Source organism: Desmodus rotundus, chromosome 3, assembly GCF_022682495.2.
Source record: "Desmodus rotundus isolate HL8 chromosome 3, HLdesRot8A.1, whole genome shotgun sequence".
Lineage (NCBI taxonomy): Eukaryota > Metazoa > Chordata > Mammalia > Chiroptera > Phyllostomidae > Desmodus > Desmodus rotundus.
This window is the reverse complement of record NC_071389.1, coordinates 14,110,016-14,130,181: the sequence shown is the minus strand read 5'-3', so window position 1 is coordinate 14,130,181 and position 20,166 is coordinate 14,110,016. Positions and strand designations below refer to the sequence as shown.

General features: G+C 54.8%; 1 protein-coding gene across 1 annotated transcript; it reads left to right on the top strand.

The window, feature by feature from the left end:
- Positions 1–319: 319 nt before the first annotated feature.
- Positions 320–19,833, top strand: E2F2 (E2F transcription factor 2). Its single transcript, XM_053921129.2, has 7 exons — positions 320–1,023; positions 6,370–6,475; positions 8,149–8,368; positions 9,160–9,319; positions 10,152–10,265; positions 12,174–12,366; positions 16,493–19,833. Exons 1-7 carry the CDS (start codon positions 772–774, stop codon positions 16,762–16,764), a joined length of 1,317 nt encoding a protein of 438 aa, XP_053777104.1. The 5' UTR covers positions 320–771; the 3' UTR covers positions 16,765–19,833.
- Positions 19,834–20,166: the final 333 nt, after the last annotated feature.

The following is a 20,166-nucleotide window of genomic DNA, read 5'->3' as shown; positions in this document are numbered from 1 at the left end:
TAACAAAAGACCCTCGGCCTGGGTGATGCACTGCTGGGTCTGGGTTCAGGTCAGGACTCAATTCTCCCAGGGAATTCGGGCCCATTCCGCAGAGCGCTCCGCAGTGCTCAGGTGCTTCGGCACAGTACCTCCCTCCCAGTTTGTTTTCCGAACGACAGCAGGTGTGGCTGTCTCTTTAAGCAGCCAAACTCCTGTTGCAATCACCGCCTAGGGGATGGGTCCTTTCCGGGAGGTGGAGCCTATGCCTGTTGCAGCGACCAACTGAAGCACGGCGTTTTCCGCGGGAGATCCGAATTTCGCGGTACGCAGTTTGGCGCTAAAAAAAAAAAAAAAAAAGAAGGAGGAAAAAAGCAGAGAAAAGCTCAGGGACTACAGAGCAAGGCGAGAGAGAGTCGGTGCAATCGGTCCTCCTACCCGGTCCGAGCGCGTCACGTCTCGGTCGAGCCCGCGGGTACGCCAGAAACCCCTAGGCGCTGCACCCTAGGCGCCGAAGCCGTCAGGGGCGTGGGGCCGTCGCGGGTCGCGGCCGCCCTTGGGGCGGGGCAGCCTCTGGCTGTGCAGCAGCCCCTGCGGCGGGTCGATCTCCAAACCGGCATCTCTTAGCGCTGCTCGGCCGCAGGCCAGGAGGGGAGGGTCCGGCCTTGCCCCGCAGGCGTCCATTGGCGGCTTTCCCGGGCCTCCGCACCATGCCGCGGGCCGTGTGAGCCGCTGCTGGCCCCGAAGCTTGCTGGTGCCCGCAGGCGCGCCAGGGGAGGGGGCTCTGCGCTCGCCATGTTGCGAGGGCCCCGGGCCCTGGCTCCGGCCGCTGGGTCGTCCCTGAAGGGGCTGCCCGCGATGAGCCCCACCGAACTGTGGCCGACCGGCCTCGGCAGCCCCCAGCTCTGCCCGGTCACCACCACCTACTACACCCCGCTGTACCCTCAGACTGTGCCTCCGGCCGCGGTGCCCGGCACCTGCCTCGACGCCACCCCCCACGGACCGGAGGGCCAAGCTGTGCGATGCGTGCCGGCTGGCCGGCTGCCGGTAATTCTGGGGACCCCTTCCACACCCCCTAACCGCTTCCCCCTATGTTTTCCGGGTGTGGTAAAGGAGGGAGAGGAGCCTGGGACCCGGTTTGAGTAAAGCAGGTGGAGTTTGGGGAGGAAGAAGGGGAGCTTTCAGCCTCCAGAACAATCCAATGCCCCCAATGGAGAAGAGCCCTTGATTTTCAAACTTGGGGTGAAATAACATTGGAATGGAGTGGGATGAACACTGGGTTGGGAGTGTGGAGACCCATCCCACCACCCCTAGTGCACTATGTGACTTTGGGGAAGTCCGGGGAGCCAACTTTGTAGTCATTCATTCATCCTTCATTCATTGTTTGGCTCAGTAACCAGTACTGGGCACCTGCTATTGTGCCAGCACAGAGCTAGGGCTGCGGATACTGTAGGGACTTTAAAATGGGGGAGGGGGGGTGTCTTCTCAGTCCAGTATGACTTGGACAGACTCCAAATTTTCCATCCAGCCAACTCCTTCCTAATTACGACGTGCCCTGGGTCCTCCCCTAGGCCCAGTCTTCCTTCCCAGACAGCCAGTGGCAGGTGCAAGTTGGGGGCAGCTCCCTGGCGTTCCTGTTCAGATGGACTGTTCCCTCCTTAAGCCCCCAAGCCTGTTGCCAGGGAGAGCCCGAAGTGTGGTGCACTGGGCACAAGGGTGTGTTTTGTGGGAGTGGAATTCCTGGCTGCAGCCCATGAGAATCTAAACAACCATAGGGTGCGGGTGGAGTGGGAAAAGCCCTAGGGGAAGGGGGGAGGTTGGAGAGCCTGGTTTCTTGTCTTAACTGCCACTAATTCACTGTGTGTCCTTGAACAAGTCTTAGACCCAGTTTCATTTTCTTGAAAATGTGTGTGTGCGTGGAGTAGCTGTGGAGCCAACTCATCTCAGGTCACTTCCAGCTCCAGGTGCTGGGTTTTGGGAGCAGGCTCCAGGGAGCGGGTGTTGTAGGTTTGCTTAGTTGTGAGTGATTGTGTCAATCAACAGGCACAGACCCCAGCCATTTCTGGATGCAGGCAGAACCTTTACTCCCTGCTACTGGAATCATGCTTGGCCATATTCTAGGCTTTAACCTACCCAGAGCCCCTTCCTCATGTCATTTCCAACCAGGAGGAAGGAGAGGGAGAGCTAGTCCCATTTTATAGGTCAAGCAGTCAAGGGTAACTGGGACTGGGTCTCTGTCTTGTGTTCAGCATTTAACAGCCTAAACCAATTTTGAACCCTGTGAAGTAGATGGCAGTAGGGGGAAAATGAGGCTCAGAGAGGGGATGTGACCTGTCCAAGGCCCTACAGGGAGACGTATGATGCCACAGGCAGGTGGTCATCCGTCTCTTCTCTGCAGCCTTGACTTCCCCCAGCACTGCTTGACTTAGAAGCTGGGCGCATCCCGGGAAGGGGCTCAGTGGCCGGCCCTGTGTCCTTTGGCCAGCTGCTTTCAGGCACCCAGGCTGAGTTTCAGTAACAGCTGTGGTTTTGAACTGCTTCTCTCCCAGAGGAGCCTGAGTGCATCTGTTTGTACCTCCCTCCAAGAGGGGCTCATTAATCACAGCAAGAATGGCTCTCTTTTACTGAGAGCCATTTTGCTTGCTTGTTGGGTGCCAGGCACTGCTTGGCACTCTTCACATTCGTTATCTTGGTCAAGATGCCTGGGATGAGGCATCTTCCAGATGAGGAAACTGAGCAGAGTTGTGAAGTCACTTTTCCAAGTAACAAGCCAAGAGATGGTAGAGTCTCCTTCCATCAGACCACCCTAAAGGCCTACCGAGCCCAGAGCTCCCTTTTTCCTGTCGGTCCTCAGATGCCTGGTGCCCCTGGCCCTGTAGGCAGGCCTTGGCCCCCTGCTTACTCATTTTACCAGGGTGTGACCTGGAGTAGCTCCAAACCCAGCCCTGGGTGTGGCCGCTTGCTTTGTGGCCAGGCTGCAAAGTGCAGGGTGAGCAGGATTTGTCAGTGAGATGTTGTTTAAAGGGACCTCAGGCACTGCCCAGGGATGGCAACCAAGTTCAATGGCAGAATGAAGGGCAGAGCCCAGGTCTCTGCGCTCTCTGTCTAGTGCTTTTTCTGCCACTCTGTGGAGAAGGCTTGGGATGATTGTTGAGTCCCTGTTCCGGCCAGGCACTGCACCGTGGTCTTTCATACCTGCAGGAACCTGTGAAGAGGGTGGGGTTCTGCACTGTTCTCTTTTCCTTTGAATTTCTCTGTATTTTCCAAATTTCCTCTGAGAACCGTGAAAGACAGTGAACATTTTGACGAACAACCCTGCAAGGCAGGTGGGATGAGGAAACGTAGGCTCAGACAGGCGAGGCTGCAAATGCCACGCTGGGATCTGGAAGTGAGGCTCTCAGTTTCGGCCTTGCACTTGCTCCTGCCCCGTTGTCTAACTTAGGACTTGGGCCCTAGTGGCCTGGCTGCACTCCCTGTGTGACGTTGGGCAAGTCGCTTCCCCTCCTGTGAGCCCGTTTCCTCACCTGGCTGCCCTGAAAGGGGGTTGTGTCTGGCTCTCTTGCTTCTGGGGCTGCCTTAGAAAGGACCTCTGTTCTTCTCCCTCAGGATTGGCTGGGTGGCTTCAAATTTTAACCAGGCCTTTAAGAAGCAGCCCAAGGGACTGCCTAAGAGGGCCTAGGTCAGAGCCAACCTGGCCTCTGGGTGTGGTCCCAGACTTCTGCTCTTGGCACATCCCTGTCTTTTCAGCTGACCTCTGAACTTTTCCCCTTCTGGTGCCTCTGGCACTTTAGTGACAGCAGCTCCCCTGAGTGAGCAAAGCGCTCTGCTGCACTGTCTTACCGGATCCACAGCAGAGGTCGAGTGGCTTATTTCCACTTCACAGGCAGGACACCAGAGGTCAGCTGACTTGCTCAGCTCACCCAGCTAAGAAGTGGGGTAGGAGGGCTGGATGGGAACCCAGGCGGGCCTGGTTCCAAGGCTCGTGCTCAGCCTCTCCTTGGTCTTCCTCCTGGGCTTGTCCTTGGCCACTTTCTGTTCTGCAGGCTCAGGAACATCCTCGGGCTGACCTTTCTCTGGGCAGCGCACAAAGGTGTCAGAGAGTTGTCCTTGGGTGTGGGACACTTTGCTGCTTAGGGACTCAGAGTACAGGACAAGGGAGGGGGCTGGTGTGTGTGTATAAAGTGATGGAGGCAGGTGGGTATGGCCAGGCCTTGGCCCAAATTCCAGCAGATTCTGAGGAAGTGCATGTGGGATGGAGCTGAGGAAGCCTGCTACGTGGCTTTAGAATCAGACAGTCCTGGGTTAAAACTGCCTCTTCCCTTCGTCTGTGTGACCTTGGGCACGTGGCTTAGCCTCTCCGAGTCCCCACTTCTCTGCCCGGAGAGATTGCCAACACCGATGTCACAGGACTGATGAGCACAGGGCAGGCTCTTCGTGGGGACTCTGCTCAAGGTCCTCTCCCATTTCTCCCCACTCTGCAGGTAGTGAGGTCCTTCCTGGTGTGTTCTGCCAGGTGGGGGAGGTAGGTGGGGCTGGGAGATTCTGGGTCACCCCACCTCTGCCTCAGCCAGAACTCAGCCTGACTTCCCTTCTTCTCCCTGCCCTTGGCATTCCTTTTGAGGAATGGATGAAGGATTCTGGGATCAATAACCTTGATCAGGATTGATAAAGGCCTTGGAGTTCACCAAATCTCGGTTACTTTAGCTGTAAAATGGGGGTGAGTGGTGTTGGGAAGATTCAGTGAGATGGTGAATGTTCAGGCTTGGACCAGGGCATGTGGAAGTTTTCAGTAAATGATTGGGCCTTTCTCTAGAGACAAGATGGGGGCAGAGCAGGTCAACTTCCCTAGAATCTAGGATGTCACCAGCTGGGAGGTTAGAAAAGGAATATTTCAGAAAGACTTCAAGAGGAATGAGCAGGGAGGTGTTTGGACCATGTCCACATCTGGGTAGGTGTGGAGGAGAGAAATATCATATTTAGGCTCCTCAAACCAAGGAGCAGTGCCCCTCAACTCAATCCAGGAAGACTTCCTGGAGGAGGTGTGGGGGGAGTGGCAGCACAGAGGGAAGCGTAGAGCAAGAACTGTCCTTACCTCCCACACCTGCTAGCCCAGCTGTGCTCAGTAGCGGTTAGAACTCTAAGCCCTGCGGAGCATGACTTCACTACCAAAGGTTAAAATAGGCCTCTCTGTCCCAGCCAGGGTAGGCTGACTGGTTGGGACAGCAAAGAGGCTCAGCGACCCCCAGAAGTGTGTACCAAGGAAGAGGCTGAGATTGGATTTTAGAGTAGGGACTTTGCATTTCCTGAACATCTACTGTGTGCTGAGCCACAGGCTAAGCACTCTACAGAGGTTATCTTGAATTCTTACAATGGCCCCTTGGTGGAGGTATTTTTCTGCCCCATATTACAGAGGAGGAAACAGGTTCCTAGTTGTGGGGCATTTCTCCAAGTTGCGTGTGCCTGTGAAGGAGCTGGGAGGTGCAAGCCCAGGTCTCTGGCTCCAGCGCCCCAGTGCCCCAGTGCCCTAGCCCTGCCCCTGCCCAACCCTAACCAGGAGCGAGGCCCCTTCCGGGCCAGCGCAGCTTCTGGGCCTAACTGGGGCCCGGCGACAATGGGGTGTAGAGGAGCAGATGGGTCTGTGGTTTGATTTCCCCAGCAGGTGTTTCCCAAGCTTGGCGGGAACGGGGAGGGGGAAGGGGGACCTCAGCTGCTTGTCCTTAAGACATAGGGTAAGGATTCATTGTCTGCCCCTCTCCACTAACGAAGAATGGCAAGTGGAGTCTATTCAGGAGGCCCTGGAGCCCTTGAGCTGGAGTCCAAACATCGGGGTGGGGGATGTTTGCACTGCTTCCCGATGTGGGCACCTCCCTGGGTTGTGGCACCAATCCAGGAAGTCCCCTGGGCCTGGGCGGATGCCCAGCCCCACCCTGATAAGGTCCAGCTGTGGGGCTGTGATGGGCACCCAGTCTGGCTGGGCCAGCTGCTTCATGGGGGGGGGGGCTCTCCCCAGTCTGATGTGGTTTAGGCCCCACCCACTCCTTCCTGCATCATCCTCTGTGCATAGGGGGAGGGGCAGATGTAGAAGTGACCTTGTAGCCTGTTATTAAGGAACTTTGAGCTCGTGGCCAGACTGACTTTGGTAGGGTCTCACGTGCCTGGGCCTCAGAGGATGGGAGTGTGGTGTGCCTCTCAGAAAATAAGACTTCCTTCCCCTGAAAGGTCACTTGTCAGGTCATTGATATTTCCTCACCAAGTACAGTGATGTTTCACCAGGACTGGGGGTAAACTGAGTCAGGAAGTAGCTGCTGGTGGCCTCAGGGCTTTGGCTCCAGGTTGGGGAAAGGCTGAAGAGGGATTGATTCTCAAACCCTGCCTCTCTCCTCTCTTTCCAAGGCCAAAAGGAAGCTGGACCTGGAGGGCATTGGGAGGCCCGAGGTCCTGGAATTCCAGACCCCCAAGGGGAAGCACATTAGAGTGGATGGCCTCCCCAGCCCTAAAAGTAAGTGGTGCTGATGGGGCACCGGGGAGGGGGGGGGCAGGAGACTGGGGGTGGGGTGGGCAGGGGCCCAGGGCAGCAGCCCTGCCCAAATCATCAGGAGTAATATTTGTAGCACACTTCCTGGTGTGTTCTCTCCCTGGATCCCTCCAGGTAGGTAGGATTACCTGCCTTTGACTGATGAAGCGACTTGAGACTCAGAGCTTGAGCGCCTTGCCCAAGTTCAGGCTGCTGGCAGGTGCAGTCGGGACTGCAGCCCCATCTTGTACTGCTTCTCTCGCACCTCAGCGCTCTGGTTTGAAACAGGATGACCGATGATTTATTTGGGAGCTTACTGTTTTTAAAGTTTCTTAGTCCAATCTGACCTTTTCTCAGAGAGAGATTGCATCTCAGAGAGGAGCAGGTTCCTCCCTCCGCATGCAGATAGAGAGCTAAATAAGTGATTCAAGGGGAAGTGAAGCTGGGATTAATCCAACTCATGCTACCTCAGAGTTTTTCAAGATCCAGAGGCTGCCCAGGCAGCGACTTCCTAAAGCTAAGTTGCCCAGATTTTCCGCCTTAATATTTGCAATCATTCTGGTTCGAGTGGGAGTTTCAGCACCTGTGTTAGGAGGGAATGCTAATTTGGGGGGTCAGAGACCTAATAAAGAAGGTATGTGACTGGGTGGGAAGCATGAGAGTCAGGAATCTGGGGGTCCGGGCAGATTATGAAGGATCCTAAATGCATTGATCAATTAGTAATGTCTGCCCTGGGTGCAAAAGTGAAAAAACCAGCCTGTGTGCCAAATACAAATACTTGTCATCTTTATGTTAAGGGATCCTAAGGTCTCCTTCTAGAGGAATCTGAGACTCTCTAAAACTCAGTTTCCTGAACTAGTGTGGACACCAACTTGCTATATGACTTGCAAGTCACTTGATTGCAAAAGTCCTCTTGTGGTTTAAGATGCTGCAGCTGAGCTGTGCTCTTGTGACATCAGCTTCATTAACAAGGGGGCCTTTTCATGAACCCGCCCCACTGGGGCACATGGAAAGAAAAGGCAAGCCTGTAAGAACGTCCCCAAACCCAAGCTTGTCATTTGCTCCCTCTCCTAACTTCGTGTTTCATAACTGGAGGGATAGGATAATGCTTAAGAAGGAAGACTTAGATTTACACTGCCTGGGTTTAAATCCCAGCTTTGCCACTTTCTAGCCCAGTGAGGTGAGCATGTTACTTAACCTGCCTGTGCCTCAGTATTCCCATCTATAAAATGGGGATGGTTATGCACCAAATTTGTAGGGTGTTGTAGGGATTAAATTTGTTGTGTAAGGAAAGGGCTTAGCACAGTGACCTACACACAGCAAGCGTTTGTCGTTGTCATCGTTGGTGGTGGTGGTGGTGGTGGTGGTGATGTGGCTGCCGTAAGCTGTGGTGGAAAGGTGTTCTGAACCAGGGGTTAGGACGCTTGGTTTGAGCCCTGACATTGCCCTTGGCTATGAGACCTTAGCAAATCACTTTCCCGCTCTAGGTATGAGGCTCCCTGTTTGGACAATGTAGTGAATAACCCCTGCCTCACAGTGCTCTGTAACTGGAAAGCGGGTGCTCTTGTGAAGGGTGGCATTGAATGGGTCCAGGTCCATGAAGGAGGCTCCCCAGACTGGCCTTCTCTCAGCACTGACTGGGCCCCTTTCCCCCTCAGCACCCAAGTCCCCTGGGGAGAAGACTCGGTATGACACATCGCTGGGGCTGCTCACCAAGAAGTTCATTTACCTCCTGAGCGAGTCCAAGGATGGGGTCCTGGATCTGAACTGGGCTGCTGAGGTGCTGGACGTGCAGAAACGGCGCATCTATGACATCACCAACGTGCTGGAGGGCATCCAGCTCATCCGCAAGAAGGCTAAGAATAACATCCAGTGGGTGTAAGTGCCTGGCCTGGGGCTCATGGCCCCTGTGGGTGCATGTGCTAGGGGTGGAACCAGGAGCAATATCCAGTGGGTGTTGAAGTCGGGGGGTGGGCTGAGAGCAGCATCCAATGGGCACAAGAGCTCGGAGCAGGCCACGAGCAACACCCACCAGGTTAAAGCTGGGGGCGGAGCCAGTGGACCTGGGAGTGGAAGAGCTGGTGTATATGCTGGAGCAGTACTGGGAGAGCAGGGCGGGGCGGGGTGGAGGGTGCTTTCTAGGAGGTGGAAAGGCCTAAGCGGACTGCATCCTCTTGAGTCAGGGACCCCAAGATTTCCCTCTTCTAGTGTAGGAAGGCTCCTGAGTGGTAATAACCTAGGCTCCTTCCAGCTCAGACATGTGAGGACTCCAGGCTCCTCTCCTCACTTGCACAAAGTCTTAAAGAGCAGACCTGCAGCCTCTGGCCTGAACCCTAAGAGAACCCTGGCAGGGGGGTCAGGACTGAGGTCATTCTAGCTCCCTGCCATTTGGGGGAGGCTGGGGCATAGGTGGACAGAGTTGAAAGCCTCCCACAAGTGGGGTCATGCTCTGATTTATTTCTTTTCCCTAGCCCAACCCCCAAATATCAAGGTTCGATCGCTGGCAGCTCCCTGGGAGCTGATTTGCACGACCCAGGAGTACCCCATAGACCATGGGAAAGGTCTCGTCCGGGGGTTGTGCACTATCTGTGCAGCTGAGCCCAGCAACCCTCGGGTTGGGGCCCCTGGGTGCTACTGAGACTTACACTGGGGGGCTGCTCTCTTCCCAGAGGCAGGGGAATATTTGAAGACCCCACTGGGCCCAGGAAGCAGCAGCAGCTGGGGCAGGAGCTGAAGGAGCTGACGAGTACGGAGCAGGCCTTGGACCAGCTCATCCAGAGCTGCTCTCTGAACTTCAAGCACCTGACCGAGGACAAGGCCAACAAGAAATATCCTCTTTGGTTGGGAGAAGGCTGCCAGGGAGTGGGGACCTGTTGCGTGCTCACGTCTCTCCAGAGCAGATGCAGTGCCTCCCTCAGGGCCTGGCATGTCTGCGTTTTCCTTTCTGGGTGGCTTCTCCTCTTGGTTCTGCTGAAGTGGCCTTCTCATAGTAAAAGTTAGACAAGTGCATTTCTTTAAACCTGCAAAATGGAGAAAAGAAAGAAATAGCTGCCCCTGCAACATAGCCATTGTTCTTGAAACTTCCACAGGTTATGTTGTTTTGTGTTTTTTTTTTTTAGGAATTTATTTATTTTTAGAGAGAGGGGAAGGGAGGGAGAAAGAGAGGGAGAGAGACATCAATGTTGTGATGCCTCTCCTGCCCCCCATACTGGGGACCTGGCCCGCAGCCCAGGCATGTGCCCCGACTGGGAGTCGAACTGGCGACCCTTTGTTTTGTAGGCCTGCACCCCATCCACTGAGCCACACCAGCCAGGGCCTAATTGCTTTTTTGTATATGACCTTGTATATTCAGAAGGATGCTAGGCATTGTGAGAAATTTAAAGAAATAAGACATGTCTTCCTGCCTTCTCTAGTTTAAGATATGAAGCCTTTATGTAAAAAACTGACAAAAGGCAGCATTTAAAAAAAATGATTTATACCTTTGTTTGCTTTCTAAAGAGATCCGAAGTAGCTTATAATATTAACAACAGGTTGCAGTTTTGGATTGTTCCTATGCTATAGAAGGCGTGAGGAAAATGTTCAAAGGCTTAGGAGAGGGGGGGACCCCTGCCTGGTGGGCCGAAGGCGTGGGTTTCGACTTCCCTTGACTCTGCCCCCCACACTGGCCTACGTGACTTACCAGGACATCCGAGCTATCGGCACCTTTAAGGAACAGACGGTGATCGCTGTCAAGGCCCCTCCGCAGACACGACTGGAAGTGCCCGAGAGGAGTGAGGTGAGCAGGGGGAGCATTTGGTGAAAGCAGGGTTAGGTAGACCCTGGGCAGTTCTGCTGGCCCTGGCCCTGGCCCTGCCCAGCCTCCAGCTCCCCCAGGCCTTGCTAGCGCCCACGGCAAGCCCTGAGCTGTGGTAGAAATGACGGAAGCTGGAAAGGGCGACCGATTCTGGCCTGAGAAAAACCTCTGCCTCTGGTTGCTGTCTGCGTCCCACCAGCCCCTGTGTGCCTGCACACACGCACACGTGTGACCACACACAGCAGTGGTAGTGCTCACAATAACCCTTCCATGCTAACCATGCTGTTCTAGATGAAAGACCGAAATTCTCAACGCTCCCTGCGAGGCCCTCTGCGCTCTGAACTCACACCAGCCTCCTCCCATGCGCTGCCCCTCGTCCTTGCTTCAGCCACTGGCCTGCCTGCAGGTTCCTACCGCAGTAAGCTTGTCCCCAGTACAGGACTTCACACATGCTGTTCCCTGCAGCTGAAATACTCTTCCCTCTCTCCCCCTGGTTTAGCCATTGAGCCTACAAGTCTCAACTCAAACATCACTTCCACATGGAAGCCTTCCCTGATCACCCCAGAATTCATAACCCCCGTGCTTTCCCACCACACTGAACTCCAGTTGCCAGAATTCTCGGTGCTCACATGACGGTGTTCTGCTTTGTGCGTTAGTGTGCACTCCACAAAAGTACACTCCCCGCCTGTGGTGCCCCGACCCAGAGCCTCATGGGGATGCAAGAAATAATCTGTTTAATGGGAGAACGTGACGATAAATAAGGCCCTGCCTTCGCCACCTTGGAGGAGCTCAGAACCTAAGGGGGGAAAGGCCCAAGCAAGCAGTGGGTCAAAGACTGAAGATGGGCTTTGAGGGCCAGGAGGAAGGAGAGCTGGAGGAAGCACCCATCAGTGGTGACAGTTAAACTGGGTCCTAAAGAATGAGTAGGATTTTTAAAAATCAAGTCATTTATTTACATAGAGTCAGTATACAGTATTGTATCAGTTCCAGGTGTACAACATAATGACTCAACAGTTGTACACCTTGTGATGTGATCGCCACACGAAGCTTAGTCACCACCTGTCACTGTGCAAACCTATCTCAATATCATTGCATGGGACTTTTGCCAGGTGGAGTGGGGGAGGGAGGGGCTGTGTGAGCCCGGGCCCGGAGAGCTGAGTACGTGCCGGCATGGCATGTGTGTGCAGTCAGCCGTGGCTGAAGCTGCTGGTATGTGCTAGACAAGAGGCAGGGATGGGAAAGCCATGTATCAGGACCCATGGTTACAAGTAGCAGAGAGACTGGTCCAGCTGGCTTCAGTGAGGGGGGAGAGGGAGCTGAGTGACAGGTCGGGGGAGGTGGGGAGGATGTGGAGGTTGCAGGCCAGGCTGGCCGCAGGGGCTCACCTATGACTTTAAGTCCATCTCTCACTGTGCCGCTGTCTTTGCTGACTCTGTTCCCAGGGGGGCTCTCCCCCTGTGGCAAAGATAGCCTTCGTGATACCAGCTGGGCAACCCCAATGGGAAGGGAGCTTCCATTGCCAGGCCCTGGGCCCAATGCTGGCTGGACCAGCCTGAGTCACATGCCATCCTGCACCAGTCACTGTCCCTCAGACTTCCTCATCCTGCATCCCAAGCCCACCCACTGGAGCTTGAGAGTGGGGATAGAGGGATTTCCCAAAGGAAAATCCAGGCATTCGCCCAAAAAGAAGGGGGTCTGGGGGCCAGGGGGCCAGGCAGGCAAAGCAGCAGATGTCACCGCAGGCTAGACAGAGCAGGCCTCCGTGCCCAGCTCAGGAGTTGAGCTTGCTCTCATTGATGATGGGAGCCATGTGTGTCCGTCCGTGTACACTGACCCCAAGTCAATGTCCAGCTGCCCAGAGCCATGGCCTGGCTTCTCTTCCTCCTCCAGGAGAACCTGCAGATATACCTGAAGAGCACGCAGGGGCCCATCGAAGTCTACCTGTGCCCGGAGGAGATGCAGGAACCAGATAGCCCAGCCAAGGAACCCATCCCCTCCATGCCCACCCTCAGTCCCAGCCCTGACTCTGCCCAGCCCAGCAGCAGCACCAACCCTGGCGTTCTGGAACCCACGGCATCCCCAGGTAGGGCCCTCTGTCCAGGGGAAGAGGAGGTGGGGAGAGCCACCGGCCTTAGTTTCCTCTTCCACATCGATATTTGCTGGGTTTGACCTTCTACCCAGCGGCAGGGGATATAGTGCTCCCCCGTGTGTGTGCATTGCACTCTACCCCCCATAAAGCACGCGTGCATTGCTCTCTCATCGGCAGGCTGATCCTGCTTCAGGGCAGTGGGGGGCCTGGGTTTGAATCCCAGCTCTTCCCCTTACCAGCTACGCGATCTTGGACAAGTTATTGAACTTCTCTTTTCCTCAATTTCCTCACCTGTAAGTTGGGCCTAGTAATTAATGGTATTCACTTCATGGGTTGTTGTGAGAGTTGAATGGGTGGATACACAAAAGCACTCAGGACTGTGCCTGGCAATGAATGCTCGCTGTTGTTACTGTGATTACCACTGCCACCACCAGCCCTGCTGCTTCTGGGACAGCTACTAAGAGCAGAGCTTCTGGCACTCATGAGCCCACAGGAAGTGGAAACTGTATATATATCTCTTTTTTTTTTGAGGAAGGCTCAATGCTTTCTTGGACAATAATAACTAAGGTTTTTGAACACTGACTGTACCAGGTACTCCCATTCTCACATGACTCCTCACAGCAATGCTTGAGGTGGGTTTTACTGTTCCCAGGGCAGAGATGATCAACGGAGGCAGAGAGGTGATGTGGCCTGCCCGAGGTCTCCCAGCTGGGAGACGACACAGCTGGGCCCTGAGCCTCGGTCTCCACATCCCTAGCCCAGTGCTGTCTCCGCAAGAACCGGAACAAGTCAGGCAGGGGATCTTGACTCAGCCCGGGCTGGGAGGTGGACGGTCCGGCTAAACGTTGGCTACACCTGGCAGGAAGTAGTATGAGGCAGCTGCCATTGGGTGAAGAGGTGGGAGAGGTTGCTGAGGGCTTCCTAGGGAGGGTGGGGGTCCGGAAGGAGTGGGAGTGGGAACCTGCGAAGGCCCCTCCACCAGCGTGGTGTTTGCCCTTTGCTGGGATTGCACTTCAGGTCAAACTGGCAGGATTCTCGAGGCCGTGCAGGCCAGTGTTCCATTCTGTGTTTTAGCACCGGAATTTCCTTAAGTAGAATCCCAGGGTTTAAACAAATGCAGAGCCCTGGCTGGTGTGGCTCAGTGGATTGAGTACTGGCCTGCAAACCAAAAGGTCACTGGTTCGATTCCCAGTCAGGGCACATGCCTGGGTTGCGGTCTGAGAGTCCCCAGTTGGGGGTGTGTGAGAGCAACTGATCAATGTATCTCTCACATGTTGGATGTTTGTCCTTTCCCCACTCTCTGAACACAAATAAAATCTTAAACAACAAAACAAATGCAGAGCTAGAACTGGTCTGGTGGAAGAGGTGTGTTTGGGAAGGTCTGTAGAATACAGATTGGGTTCTATTTCTTTTTGTAACTCAAGGATTGACACGCTGTTGCCTGCAGGCCAAATGCGGCCTGTTTTTCTGTGGTTCGTGAGCCAAAAATGGTTTTCACATTGTGAGAGTTGTAGGGGAAAAAGAAAAGAAAGCAACTGTGACAGAGACCGTAAGTGCCCTGCAAAGCCGAAAATACTATGGGCCTTTTACAGAAGTTTGCTGACCCCTGATCTAACTCAGCCCTTCATTTTACATGTGAATAAAAGAAGCCCAGAGAGGGCAAGTGACTTCTCTAAGGCCACACAGCAAGTTGGTGGTGGAGCTTGGGCAACAGCCCAGACTCCCAACTCTTCTCTTATGATCTCTCCTGTGTCCTGGCCTGGTCTGGGGACCAGGGCTTCTCCCTGCGCCAACCATCTGTCCCTCTGGGCACCTCCCAGTGCCTATCTCCCACCCCAGGCCTGTGCCCCACCCCGTTCTCCCTCCTCTGTCAACAAGTACACAGCTCTCCAAAGTTCGAACCACTTTCACTTCCGTTGTCCTTTGAGACCATCCTTCCAGGCCCTGACATTCTGAGGTAAACCTAAATGTGGCTGACGGCACAGAAGTTAAAATCAGGGGGCTTGCCCTCACCTCACGTCCTGTGACTTGGTGACGGTGGGTGAGTCACTGGAGCCCCTGGGAGCCTGCTCCCACACTCATAACTCCCTCGTGACCATGGGGTGGGTTATGGAGATGACATAGCGTGAATGTGATTTTTTTTAAAAAGCTCGTGTGAACTGAGCACCTACTATGTGCAGTTTGGGAGGTACATAAGTGAATGCGAGCCACTCAGTGGTGGAGGCACAGACATTACAAAGAGCCATTCTCTTCAGGATGTGATAAACCCCGAGATGGGGAGAGAGAGAGAGAGAGAGAACGAGAGAGAGAGCGAGGTCCGGCCTGCAGCAGAGGCTTTCTCGGGTTATCCCAGCTGCTGCTCCCAGCAACTCACTGAGGTGGACCCTTACTTTTCCTTGTGCTGAAACAGAGGCGCTGGGTCCCACAGCCGGTGAGGTGGGGCTGGGATCTGAGCCCACATCCCTCCCACTCCCTTAGCCACCTCTTACTATAATACCTGCAGGCCTCTGCAACACAATAAACATTCATATTTTGTTTTTTTCATTTGAATACATTTAATTGACTTCTTTAAGCTTCAGTTTCCCCATCTGTAAATGGGGTAACAACACTGACATTTGAGTGTCCGTGGAGGTGACACCTGCCTCTCCTTGAGGGCAGAGCTGGGCCCCGTAAGCCCTTGGTGAACGGGAGCCATTGTAACCGTCAACAGGGCAGCGACAGACCCAGTGCGGGGTTTCTGCACGCCAGCCGTGCTTCACCTGCGCTTAGCATTTAACCCTCTCCGCCGCCCTCTGAGTCTGTGTCACCGTCCCTGTGTTAGAGGTGAGGACACACGGGCTCATCCGCATGAAGTCTCTTCCCCGCAGGCAGGCAGGCCGGCACACCGGCATGGTTGCATTTCCAAAGCGATGCTTGGTTGGGCCTTAAGGGATGACTCACGTGGTGAGAATGCAGGCATCGGGGTACACTGGACAGGGGATTCCTGTGCCCTGCTCCACGTCTCTGAGTAGCAAGTCGCCTTCTTACCTCTACGTGAAAGTGAACTTGGTGTCCGAAGGACAGCTGATGGCTAGTGCAGCTAGAGCGGTTGAGCGTGGGCTGTGGGAGGAAGGTAGACAGGGCCCGGTCATACAGGGCCTTCTCAGCCCTCGTCAGAACTTGCATTTCATTCTAATTTCTTTTATTTAAAAAAAATGTATTTATTTACTTTTTTTGAGGGAGAAGGAGAGGGAGAGAAACACTGATCAGTTGCCTCTCACACGCCCTCTACTGGGGACCTGGTCCTCAAACCAGGAATGTGCCCTGTCTGGGAATTGAACTGGTGACCTTTTGGTTCACAGGCTGGCGCCCAGCCCACTGAGCCACACCAGCCAGGTCTCTTAAGTTCTTTTTATATCAGGGCACAGACGGCAAGAGACAAGAGTTGAAGCAAGGTGGCTGGTCAGGAGGCTCCTGCAGTGGTGTGGGTGAGAGAGGAGGGGCTAGGACAAGGACCGCAGCGATGGAACTGAGGGGGAGTGGGCAGCTCGGAGAATTCTCTTGGTTGTGGAGACGAGTTGCTGCTGGATTGGATGCAGGGGAAATGGGCTGGATTCCAGGATTCTTGGGCTTCCTGGCCTAGCCCACTGAGTGGGCAGTGGTGCATTCATTGTGACAGTGAGCACAGGCCACTCTTGAGAAACTACTCTGAAAGGGAGCAGTAACATGGGCTGGCAACTGGAGAGTCACGAGGTCGGGGGAGGATGCTTCGTGAAAGATGGAGTTATTGGATCTGTCCCTGGGTGGATGGGAATGATCTAGTAGAGCGAGAGAAATTGATGGTGCAGGAAAAACAGGAAATGATTTCAGGGGCATCGTAGAGAAAGAGGGTGGGTTCTGAGAGCAGGAGACCCCACCCACTAGGAGAGGACGGAGAGTGTGGGAGAAGGAGGGCAGGTGCTAGGGCAGGTGCCAGGAAAGGGAGGGTGTCCTGTGCCACACTAGGCATGCGGCAGGGCGGGAGAGAAGAGCAGGGCACACATTCGTCCAGAGAACCGGAAGGCTGCTCCCGTGCTCTGGGGCCTGGCCAGAGGCTTCTGGGCACCAGGGCCAGTCATAACCCTTGTCTGTTTGTCTCCAGCGCCATCGCTGACTTCCCAGCAGGACGGTGTCCTGCTGCCGCCACCATCCCTCGTCCCTCTGGAGGCCACTGACAGCATGCTGGAGCTGCCATACCCGCTTCTGCAGCAGACGGAGGACCAGCTCCTGCCCGCAGCCCTGACGGACGGCTCCCCTCTGATCAGCTTCTCTCCGCCCCCGGACCAGGATGACTACCTGTGGGGCCTGGATGGGGGCGAGGGCATCAGTGACCTCTTTGACTTCTATGACTTTGGGGACCTGCTGATTAATTGAGTGACCCTGCCCGCCCCCAGCAGCCCTGCCACTGTCTCTACCTCCTCACAGACAGACTGACAGGCCCTCTGCCTGCACTGGGACATTGGCCACAAGGTGTTACCCTTTGAGTATGGGGGTCTCCTCTCCTTCCTGACCCCCGCCCCCACGCCAGTCGCGGCTGCCTGGGCGGGTTGTGGACGGTGTGGGTGAGGACTGTGTTGGGCTGAGTACTGTCCTTCCTAGTGGAAGCTGGGCCTGCGAAGGCCCATTTAGTCTTCTGACCTCTAATGGAAGGGCCACAGATGAGGTGACTAGGTCTGGAGAAAGGCCCTGCCTCCGCCTTCTGAGGGGTAATTAGGACCCTCAGTTTATGGGAGAGCACTTAATGCCTTGTGTATTTATTTCAGGTTGAGTTTTGTTTGTGTGTCCTCCCTGAGTTTTAGCAGGGACATGTTCTAGTAAGACTTCTCAGACAGGCCCACACCGACTGCTGTCCACGGGCAGCCCGGGGTTTCCAGGCACCCAGGCCAACTCCCTGATCCCCGCACTGTGGTGGCGGCTGGGTCTCTGAGGGGCTGTCCTGTCTGCTGGACTGTTCATTGCACTTAGGTTCCTAATTCTAGTGAGCGGCAGCTGAGGTCCCAGCCTTGGCTTCCTGGTCTCCTCTGTCCCAGAGGCGGTTCCAGGGAGCCATCCCAGCTCAGGTGGCACTGAGGCTCCTGAGGAAACAGGACCAGCCAATTAAGGAGCCTCCCTCCCTGTGGAATTCCTTATTTCCCTCCCTTAGAATGTAAAACATGGCCCTCCAAGGAGACAGCAGAGAGAGCTGCGAGGAAGCTCGGACAGGAATGTGGAAGCAGGTTGAATGGCAGTCGCAGGCACTGCTCCTCCGTTTGGGCCTCTCGCTGGGGCGGGGGCTGTTTCACACTGAGGACCTGGGAGGCAGAGGCAGCCACAGCACAGAGAGGGGAGATTAAGGCAGGAAATTGCCAGAACACGCTGGTATCCTCCTCCCCTCTCCCCCCTTCCTTAGAAAGATTTTGTGTTTTTTGCCTTGTTTGTTAAAGGGGGTGTTTCTTTAAGGACTTCGCCTTCCCCCCAGCTCTCACGTGGATACCCAGGGACAGAGGTGACCAGGACTGGAAGGCACGTTGGCTCCTTTTGTCACAGGAATGCAGAAGTGACAGAGAGGGTCTTCATTGCAGACCAGACCGGGCAGCTAATGAGGAGATGGGCTGTGTTACCTCTTCTGACCTGGAGTTCTGAGGTCTTGGGCCTCCCCTCCAGGGGCTTGACCATCCCACATTGTCCCTGTAGCCCAGTTGGGTGGGGGGCTGTCAGCTCTCCTCCCCCACCCAGCCCCAGGTGGGGTGTCCTGGACTGAAGCACAGCCATTCCTTCTGGAGGGAGGTGGCCAGGGGCAGTGGTCTGAGAGGCCCACTCCCCTCCTCAGGGAGCTGTTTTCTCAGGGGCTCAGGGGCAGCACTTTGTTCCCCTAAGTTTGTAGCATTAAGTTGGTTTATAATATGAATTCGGCCTCGTGTGATGGCTCTCAAAGTGATCTACAGGCATCTGAAGTTCGGGAGGTGGGCGTCTTTGGGGAGTGGGGTTCAACGCGAGCTAATGTCCAGCTGGGGACAGTTGTGCCTTGTCATTTGCAGGCCAAAGGTGCCTAGCTCTGTAAACAGGGCTAATTTTCTACAATTTACAGAAATGCCTTTGGTCTCCCCTCCTCCACAGCTCCACAGGGCTTTCATCAAAAGCCCATTTTGCAGCCCAGCTGCTCAGGATCACCTCGGCCCTTGCGGGAGGAGGGGTCGCTGCCTGGGGTCTGCTCTGGGCCTGTGGGGCTGGAGATGGAGGTACTGTTCCGAGCTCTTTGCTGGGCTGCTCTTTGGCCGCTCACCATCTCTGAGGACAGGCGTGTTTGCCTTTCATGTCTTGGGCTTGAGCTAGAGCTTTTTCCTAGAATTAAATCAGAAAAAAGAGAATAAGAGGCCTGCAGGATCCACCACGAATGAGTTTAATGGTGAAATCTGGCTGGAATACACACCCTTTCTCCAGATGCCCAGCCATAGGGTCAGACAGAGGGGCTGCCCCTTGGGCCCATGGCCTGTTTCCCGAGCAGCTTCCTCTGTCACCTCCTGTGTGGCCCCCGGCCTGGCCCAGGAGTTGGGCCACCCAGGCCCATTTTCAGGCTCAGTGTAGGAAACGAGAGGTAAGCCTCTTTCTTTCCAGTGACACTTGAAACCCCCAAGTTCACTGAAGTGCTTTAAGAACATATTTTGAGGGGTATTTCCTTTAGGGGCCAGGTAAACATTAAAACTAGGGCAGAAGAAAAGCCAGTGTCTTTTATTTCTGCCAGGAAGTTCCCAAGTCACCCGTGTCCCCAAGGACATCAAAGACTCAGGGCCCCAAGGAACCCAGTAGTATTACATTGTTGGATGGAGTCGGATTCTGAGAAATTCCTTAAAACCAGGGGCATGCTCCCATGTCCCTTCCCGTTGACCATGTTGGCTAGACCAGAGTGGCGTCCCCTCCCTGCTGCAGTGCTGGTCCAATCAGCACAGCTGTGGGAATGGAGTGTGGGGAGAGGAAGCTTGTAAAACTGGCTCCAGGATGGTCCGGGCTTCATTATCTCTCCCCGGCTGTTCCCAGCATCAGTTCTGCACAGTGTTCAGTGTCTTTAGTGAAAGAGTTTGGATGTCCCGTGTCCGAGTGTTGTGCGGCTTAGTGCATTTGAAGTGGAAGCCTTTCAGGGTTGTTTACGAGCAGCTGTCTGGCTCTCGTCATTGTGCTCTGAGGTCCCCACCCCATCCTGGGACCCTGTTCTCCCATGAGGACCCTCGGTAACCAGAGGCCCAGCCAGCCTGGGTGAGTGAAGAAGCCTTGTGTGCGGCACATGTGTCTCGAGGATGAGCAAACCCCAGGGAACCTGGTCTCGGTGCAGGGACTCTGGACGGGTCACTGACCTCCAACCCGGTTTCTCCCTGGGTCCTACTTTGATGAGCGCAGTGTAAACCTCCCTGTGTGTGATAATCGGGCATTAAACAGCAACTCGGGGCGCCTGGTCTCTGTTGTGCTTTCTGAAGGTCAGGTCATTACCAGTGTGGGTCTGGTTCTGCCAGGTCAGGCACGGCAACTATCCTGACCAACCGGCTGGTTTCTCCCTTTTCCACACTGGCTTCTTATCATACTGGAAATCTCACTGTTAAGACTGAAAAGTAGGCTGTACCCAGACCTAAAATGTGAGCACCTTCTCTGCTCAGCCTCCATCACCTGTCACTCGGGCTATTTCAACAGCTTCCTTAGTATTCTCTCTGCTGCCCATTCTTCTCCATTTCAGCCTCTCTAGCAGTGGTTTTCGAAGTGTGGTTCTCAGACCACATTACCTGGAATTTGTGAGAAATGCATATCCTC

What these genes read in the sequence shown, in the direction of transcription:
- E2F2 (XM_053921129.2), top strand. Translation starts at nt 772, where the DNA reads ATGTTGCGAGGGCCCCGGGCCCTGGCTCCGGCCGCTGGGTCGTCCCTG. An exon ending in AAGAATAACATCCAGTGGGT is followed by an intron (nt 8,369 to 9,159) that starts GTAAGTGCCTGG and finishes CTCTCTTCCCAG; the next exon opens with AGGCAGGGGAATATTTGAAG. An exon ending in GGAACCCACGGCATCCCCAG is followed by an intron (nt 12,367 to 16,492) that starts GTAGGGCCCTCT and finishes GTTTGTCTCCAG; the next exon opens with CGCCATCGCTGACTTCCCAG.